An 8,798-nucleotide genomic window follows, 5' to 3' on the forward strand; every position below is an offset into this window, starting at 1 on the left:
CATATAAATGCCCACATTAGAATCAAGCTTCTGGGAAAATCCATTAAAAGGTGACATTAAAGACAGAGGTTGGCGCAGAGGCATTTTTTCGTGCTCAAGCAGGCTTTCCACTTCCCTTCTGTATTTATTTAGCAAAGATGATAACACATAATCACTCCGGACAGACACAAGGAAAAAACTAATGACGTAAATGTTGCAGCAGCCTAGGCTACACCGAAACATTACAGATCTGACATGCTGTATGGGATGAAAACAAGAGTATTTTTCAGTCTGATCAACTGTAGTCTACTAATAAGAGCAGCTGCAGTCCATCTGGTCAGGGTAAACTAATTGGTAACGTTGTGTATTTATAGTCCATTTGTGTGTCAGGAGAAAATGTGAATGTGATCAAATTTGGTTTATATTCAAACTTATATACATTTTCAATCCAAAATAATTAACTGGAATGAATCAGTCAACATAATAGTGATGACAGACGTGAGTACATTTTTATGAGGCCTACAGTTGCATAGGCCTGCGTGATGCAAACAAGCATAAAGCAAGCTCAGCCCTGTGACTTCTATTGTCTATCAGTTGTTGTCTCTGTTTCTGGGTAGAGGAAATCCCCCTCTTAATATAGTCTAAATATAATGAATATGAACAAATATAAGGTCGTTGCAGTTTGACATGGGTTTCATCCCCCCCCAGGGCCAGGAGTTTTTTTTTTTCAGGAGTTAAAAAAAAAGACGTGTGACTTGATTAGGAAAGGCTGCTCCCATCATAGCCCATATGAAACCATTTTACAATTGACTTATCAATGCCATAGGATCCAGAGTTTTCCTGGTTAGGTTTAACAGAGAAGGAAAAACTCTGGGCCCCAGGGGGGAAAAAAGGCCCCTTCTTCATACATCAGCAGTACTGAGATGGTTAGTCATGGAATGAACAGATATATTTTGGAGTTCCTTTCTGAATCCGTTATTCCAGTGATTGAGAAATCAACTGGGTGGGCGACGTTCATGGCTAACACTCGCAAAAAAAAAAAAAAAAAAAAAAAAAAAATCACATGAATTGAACATTGAGACATACTGTAACATTTTTCTTTCCAGTTTAGGACCCCATTTGAACCCCTACGTTATGTTAAAACAACAGTACGACAAGTGAAACACACACGCACACACGCAAACAAACACACACACACAGACCCAAACACTCATTTATCCATCAGATAAATATGAGCAAATGACAATCTCTGCAATAAATATCCACGTACAAATGGATGACATGTCCCAAGCAGTGATTAAAACCCCCTTGTTCTATGAGGGGAGATGGAAAGAGAGGTGGCTGTCAGAAAGGAGGAAGGGAGAGACAAATCAGAAAGGGGGGCGAAGAGCGAGAGGAGGGAAGTGCCGTGCTACAGTCAGAACAGGAAGCCCGTTGTCAGCTGAGCGAGAGAGAGAGAGAGCTGGGAGGTCATTAGGGGAAATAAAACACACGTCCTCCTCACACCGTCACACAGATCATGTCAACTATTAACTGTAGCTTGAGTAAAGCCTCTCCGATCATAACGTAGGAGTCCAACTGAGCCTTCCCGTCTCCTGTAGTCAGAGAGAAGGCTGAGCTGATGAGGGACGCCAGACGTGTGCTGACATCATCTACAGTAGTATGACCCTGGTTATCTGAGAACCAAAAAATACTTTGGAAATGGATTGGACCTTTTGGATTTCCATTCTCCTGGTCATCTCAGACTGTGTGTCAGGTAATGAAAGCTTTTACCAGGTATTTTAAATGGCTAGCTAAGGCTGTCTTGTTCTCTTAATAGACTCTCTAAATGTAAGAACTTTAATATTGCACTTTGAAATGTACATCTTAGTCTGGCTTTCGAGAGTGCTTGAGGCAGCATGATGTACATTATTTCAGTGTGTATGTGTCCTGCCTATCAAAATGGAACATGTTTCTGGACACACTTCGATTTTAAACGTGTAAATGCCCATTTACGTGAACAACGAACTAAGTTCTGAGTGGGATTGATAATTCAATTATTAGTCAAAAAATGTGTCGTTCAATTGGCATCCTGTGATGTAGTTCTAATTTGACGATGTATTAATAATAAACACATTGCGACATTTCATAGCGAAACTGGTTTAGAAAACCCCTGATGAAACTCTGTCCTTTTTGGGAAACACGCCAACAACTTATTGCTCTTCTGTACACCCGGTCTTCCTATAAATTTGTTTGTACTTTCAAAATCTCATAAAAAAATATGCCTGGATATTCCTTAACATTTGGAATGTTTTAACTGTGACAGGTGAAGACCTACTGATGATGCCAGTCAATCTGATGGTGGACATATGGGACGGGGAGGTGACGTTGCTCTGGGACCCCCCTGAAGGGGCCCCGCCACTGGCTCAGTACCAGGTGCAGATGGCCAGGTATAACCCATACTCCTTACCTCCAACTAATTCACTCATCCTTTCATTCTCAGACGTGTCACTTAGCTACCTCACTTCAGCCTGCATCCATCTTACGAGTCCTCCCGATCCGCACAATCCCCTTTCTTCTTTTCAATCATTCCTCCATACCACCTTCTCCTCATATCTGAAGAAAAAAACAAAAAACAAAGGTTAATCTAGCTACGTTGATGTGTCTTTCCTCAGGTATGGCAATATTAATTGGACCAACGTGACCAGCTGTGACAGGACCCAGCTGACATATTGTGACCTGTCCTACCTTATCGATGACTTCTTCATGGTCTACAAGGTCCGGGTCCAACTGGTCACCGAGAACAACGTCACTGCATGGTCACGGTCGAAGAAGTTCAACCCCAGAGAAAGTAAGTCAAGCACAGCAACGTTTTAGTGGCCGAGTAGAATAGGTATTGCATTCGGAAATGTGCTCATTTCTTCCTAGCTTATAGTGACACACTGCCAAAAGCTCATCCATTGCTTACCTTTCTCCTCTACCCCTGTTCTCCCAGGTAAACTGCAGCATCCCTCCAGTACGCTGTTGGCCACCTCCAGCTCAGTAACAGTCCGTGTTCACAGGAAGCCATTACTTAAAAAGATCTTCCCATATGGCCTTACTTACACTATCTACCTACAGGGAAAAGGTCAGGGCCAGAAGGTAAAGGACAGTAAAACACAGATCACACTTAAAACATACCAGTAACGGTACTTCTAATGTAATAGCATTTATTATGACGTGCGGTTCATCCTAGTTCATCTGTTCCTGTTACTGTATTGACTGACCTTTTTCATTTATTGGCTTGCAGACCGTCATCCGGCATTTGAAGGACGAAGACGACGAGGATAAGGCGGAGGTTCGGTTTGGGTCTCTTGACTGGGGACAGGAGTACTGTGTCAGCCTCAAAGTCGCAGGCAACGGAGGAGAATTCACCAGTGAGCTCTCCCCTGAACAGTGCCTCCTGCTGCCGGAGCAAGGTAAATACAACTCAGACTACACAGCCCTACATGGCCATATATGGCTCAACATTTTGATGTGTCATGCACCGGCCAAACTGCCTCAAAGTCATGCGGCTAAAAACATGCTCTGTTTCTCATCAGAGTGGTATATCCTTGCTGTGGTGTCCTTCTCCATCCTAAGTGTGACGGGGGTCCTGGTCATCCTGTCCCTTTGCTACTTCCTGAGGCGCCCTGAGACAATTCCTGTTGCACTGGTAAGTTTCTTGGAACAGTTTCACTCATGCAGAACTGAATATGTCTATCACTTCTGGGAAAAGACACTTGAGGGAAAGGACACTTCAGCTAAATGTTTACTTGCAGGTTCCTTCTCTATAATCAAACAACAATAAGAAATAATCACAATAATCAAATATAAGAATATGAACACAAAGTGAATGGCTCAGAAGAGAAGTTCAGTGGTGCTTTGTTCTACCACGTACCGTATATTCATTTCCTGCAACTCCACAGATGGAAAACACCCAGGATTTTAATAAGTCTTCATATAAACTGTCTGTTTACCCTGATGATATTAATAAAAACTAAAAACTGTCATTCTATTTCCTGTTATCAATCACTTCCTTTTTTTTGGTCCTTTTTTTTACCTCAGAAATCCACAGGCAGCGGCTGGCAGCCTCTCTGTGTGGGAAACGACCCAGTGGAGATAGTCACAGACAAAGGCTGGTTCATGAACACTGCCAGAACTGATGCCATGGTCTGGTTGGCTGACGAGAGGTCAACTACAGCAGGCAAGGGAGAGCAGGAAGAAGGAGAGGACAGAAGAGCGGGTCTGGACAGTGGGGCCTGCACCGAATCACACATTTCTGGGAATGGAAATGGAGGGAGTGCGGCAAAGCAAGAAGACAGTGGCTGTGGAAGCCTGGGAGCACCAGAGAGTGCCATCAGCAGCAGGAGTGGAACTGGAGAGCCACCCCTGCTGGATGGGAAGACAAACACCGACATCGACCTGAAAGAGGACAGTGGGGTGGGGCTGGGCTGCCAGTTAGGGTGTGCTGGGAGTCTACAGGGGGACAACTGTGGAATCTTGCCTGAGATGGTAATGGTCACAGGGGGTGGCTACCAGAGCCAGAGTCCCTCTTCGGTGGACACCCATGTTGTTGAGACAGAGCAGAGTTTTCAACAAATCTCATGCGAAACAGTTATGGCTGATCCTGTTGTGGGATACAGGTCTGGTCACGTGGCATGCGTTTGTTTAGGGACAAGCCAATGTGTTTGGTGCCAGACAAGAAGACACAATGAGAGGAGTGTCGATGGACAGTCTGTACCCCTGTTTAGTTTGACAGAGGAGCAGCTAAACTGCAGCAATCTCACAGGAGACATGTGTGAGATGGAATCCACAAGCTCTAGTTATAAAAATAACAATCTCCACATAGACACAGTGGTAAACTTGGAGGACTCAGTAACCTTTTCCTACCTGCCTACATGCATAGGGGAATCCTTCCCGCTCCTGGAAGCTTTATCAGAGTTACCCCTAGCGGAGGGAGGACTGAACTGCAGCGTGAACACTATGCCTCCTTCTCTTGGTGATTTGGAAGTGATATTTGATTGACAAGGTCCACAAACGGAGGACACTGTGAGACACACACACACACACAAGGGTTTGTTTAGCACTCTAGACTGCGGGGAGTCATGCAATATGTCTACAAACCCTTTTTATGTAATTTCAAGTAAACACTCCTTTTCCTAACTGAAAAGATCAGCAATCCTAATTCTATTTGTGGCTATTTAAGTATTTTTGGAGCTTGACAAAGGAAGGTGACAGAGGAAGGCCCAAAAAATTGCCAAAGACTCCAGGTACTCTAGTCATTGACTGTTCTCTCCGGGAACTCTACCTACATGTACATATTACATGTACATATTAAATGTCCTTTTAGAAGTCATTTTAGTAAACACTTTCTTGAACAATTTTTTCTTAAAACTGCATTGTTGGTTAAGGGCTTGTCAGTAAGCATTTCACTGTAAGGTCTACCTATACCTGTTGTATTTGGTGCGTGTGACAAATAAAATGTTATTTTGGAGAGCCCCTAAATGTTATTTTATTTGCTGTATGTCTGTTTAAACCAATTCACATACTGTCTGTCTGTTTAAACCCATTCACATACTGTATGTCTGTTTAACCCCATTCACATACTGTATGTCTGTTTTAACCCCATTCACATACTGTATGTCTGTTTAACCCCATTCACATAATGTCTGTCTGTTTAACCCCATTCACATACTGTCTGTCTGTTTAACCCCATTCACATACTGTATGTCTGTTGAACTGTAAGTCTGTTTAACCCCATTCACATACTGTATGTCTGTTTAACCCCATTCACATACTGTCTGTCTGTTTAACCCCATTCACATACTGTCTGTCTGTTTAACCCCATTCACATACTGTATGTCTGTTTAACCCCATTCACATACTGTATGTCTGTTTAACCCCATTCACATAATGTATGTCTGTTGAACTGTACGTCTGTTTAACCCCATTCACATACTGTATGTCTGTTTAACCCCATTCACATACTGTATGTCTGTTTAACCCCATTCACATACTGTATATCTGTTTAACCCCATTCACATACTGTATGTCTGTTTAACCCCATTCACATACTGTCTGTCTGTTTAACCCCATTCACATAATGTCTGTCTGTTTAACCCCATTCACATACTGTATGTCTGTTTAACCCCATTTACATACTGTATGTCTGTTTAACCCCATTCACATAATGTATGTCTGTTGAACTGTAAGTCTGTTTAACCCAATTCACATACTGTATGTCTGTTTAACCCCATTCACATACTGTATGTCTGTTTAACCCCATTCATATACTGTATGTCTGTTTAACCCCATTCACATAATGTCTGTCTGTTTAACCCCATTCACATACTGTCTGTCTGTTTAACTCCATTCACATACTGTATGTCTGTTGAACTGTAAGTCTGTTTAACCCCATTCACATACATTCTGTCTGTTTAACCCCATTCACATACTGTATGTCTGTTTAACCCCATTCACATACTGTATGTCTGTTTAACCCCATTCACATACTGTCTGTCTGTTTAACTCCATTCACATACTGTATGTCTGTTTAACCCCATTCACATACTGTAAGTCTGTTTAACCCCATTCACACACTGTATGTCTGTTTAACCCCATTCACATACTGTATGTCTGTTTAACCCCATTCACATACTGTATGTCTGTTTAACCCCATTTACATACTGTATGTCTGTTTAACCCCATTCACATAATGTATGTCTGTTGAACTGTAAGTCTGTTTAACCCCATTCACATACTGTATGTCTGTTTAACCCCATTCACATACTGTATGTCTGTTTAACCCCATTCATATACTGTATGTCTGTTTAACCCCATTCACATAATGTCTGTCTGTTTAACCCCATTCACATAATGTCTGTCTGTTTAACCCCATTCACATACTGTATGTCTGTTTAACCCCATTTACATACTGTATGTCTGTTTAACCCCATTCACATACTGTATGTCTGTTGAACTGTAAGTCTGTTTAACCCCATTCACATACTGTATGTCTGTTTAACCCCATTCACATACTGTATGTCTGTTTAACCCCATTCATATACTGTATGTCTGTTTAACCCCATTCACATAATGTCTGTCTGTTTAACCCCATTCACATACTGTATGTCTGTTTAACCCCATTTACATACTGTATGTCTGTTTGACCCCATTCACATAATGTATGTCTGTTGAACTGTAAGTCTGTTTAACCCCATTCACATACTGTATGTCTGTTTAACCCCATTCACATACTGTATGTCTGTTTAACCCCATTCATATACTGTATGTCTGTTTAACCCCATTCACATAATGTCTGTCTGTTTAACCCCATTCACATAATGTCTGTCTGTTTAACCCCATTCACATACTGTATGTCTGTTTAACCCCATTTACATACTGTATGTCTGTTTAACCCCATTCACATAATGTATGTCTGTTGAACTGTAAGTCTGTTTAACCCCATTCACATACTGTATGTCTGTTTAACCCCATTCACATACTGTCTGTCTGTTTAACTCCATTCACATACTGTATGTCTGTTGAACTGTAAGTCTGTTTAACCCCATTCACATACATTCTGTCTGTTTAACCCCATTCACATACTGTATGTCTGTTTAACCCCATTCACATACTGTATGTCTGTTTAACCCCATTCACATACTGTCTGTATGTTTAACCCCATTCACATACTGTAAGTCTGTTTAACCCCATTCACACACTGTATGTCTGTTTAACCCCATTCACATACTGTATGTCTGTTTAACCCCATTCACATACTGTATGTCTGTTTAACCCCATTCACATACTGTATGTCTGTTTAACCCCATTCACATACTGTCTGTCTCTTTAACCCCATTCACATACTGTCTGTCTGTTTAACCCCATTCACATACTGTCTGTCTGTTTAACCCCATTCACATACTGTATGTCTGTTTAACCCCATTCAAAAACTGTAAGTCTGTTTAACCCCATTCACATACTGTATGTCTGTTTAACCCCATTCATATACTGTATGTCTGTTTAACCCCATTCACATAATGTCTGTCTGTTTAACCCCATTCACATACTGTAAGTCTGTTTAACCCCATTCCCATGCTGTATGTCTGTTGAACTGTAAGTCTGTTTAACCCCATTCACATACTGTATGTCTGTTTAACCCGATTCACATAGTGTATGTCTGTTTAACCCCATTCACATACTGTCTGTCTGTTTAACCCCATTCACATACTGTCTGTCTGTTTAACCCCATGCACATACTGTATGTCTGTTGAACTGTAAGTCTGTTTAACCCCATTCACATACTGTATGTCTGTTTAACCCCATTCACATACTTTCTGTCTGTTTAACCCCATTCACATACTGTCTGTCTGTTTAACTCCATTTACATACTGTATGTCTGTTTTACCCCATTCACATACTGTAAGTCTGTTTAACCCCATTTACATACTGTATGTCTGTTGAACTGTAAGTCTGTTCAACCCGATTCACATACTGTATGTCTGTTTAACCCCATTCACATACTGTATGTCTGTTTAACCCCATTCACATACTGTATGTCTGTTTAACCCCATTCACATACTGTATGTCTGTTTAACCCCATTCACGTACTGTATGTCTGTTTAACCCCATTCACGTACTGTATGTCTGTTTAACCCCATTCACATACTGTCTGTCTGTTTAACCCCATTCACATACTGTCTGTCTGTTTAACCCCATTCATATACTGTCTATCTGTTTAACCCCATTCACTTACTGTATGTCTGTTTAACCCCATTCACATACTGTATGTCTGTTGAACTGTAAGTCTGTTTAAT

The 8,798-nt window shown here is 41.4% G+C and overlaps 1 protein-coding gene across 1 annotated transcript; it reads left to right on the forward strand.

The window, feature by feature from the left end:
* The first annotated feature begins 1,481 nt into the window (after positions 1-1,481).
* LOC139382858 (uncharacterized) lies at positions 1,482-5,484 on the forward strand. The gene is made up of 7 exons (XM_071127097.1): positions 1,482-1,735; positions 2,285-2,408; positions 2,634-2,809; positions 2,954-3,099; positions 3,248-3,416; positions 3,540-3,652; positions 4,045-5,484. The coding sequence occupies exons 1-7, from the start codon at positions 1,681-1,683 to the stop codon at positions 5,002-5,004; spliced, it is 1,743 nt and encodes a 580-aa protein (XP_070983198.1). The 5' UTR covers positions 1,482-1,680; the 3' UTR covers positions 5,005-5,484.
* The last annotated feature ends 3,314 nt before the right edge of the window (positions 5,485-8,798 follow it).

The sequence above is a fragment of the Oncorhynchus clarkii genome, chromosome 24 (genome assembly GCF_045791955.1).
Source record: "Oncorhynchus clarkii lewisi isolate Uvic-CL-2024 chromosome 24, UVic_Ocla_1.0, whole genome shotgun sequence".
NCBI lineage: Eukaryota > Metazoa > Chordata > Actinopteri > Salmoniformes > Salmonidae > Oncorhynchus > Oncorhynchus clarkii.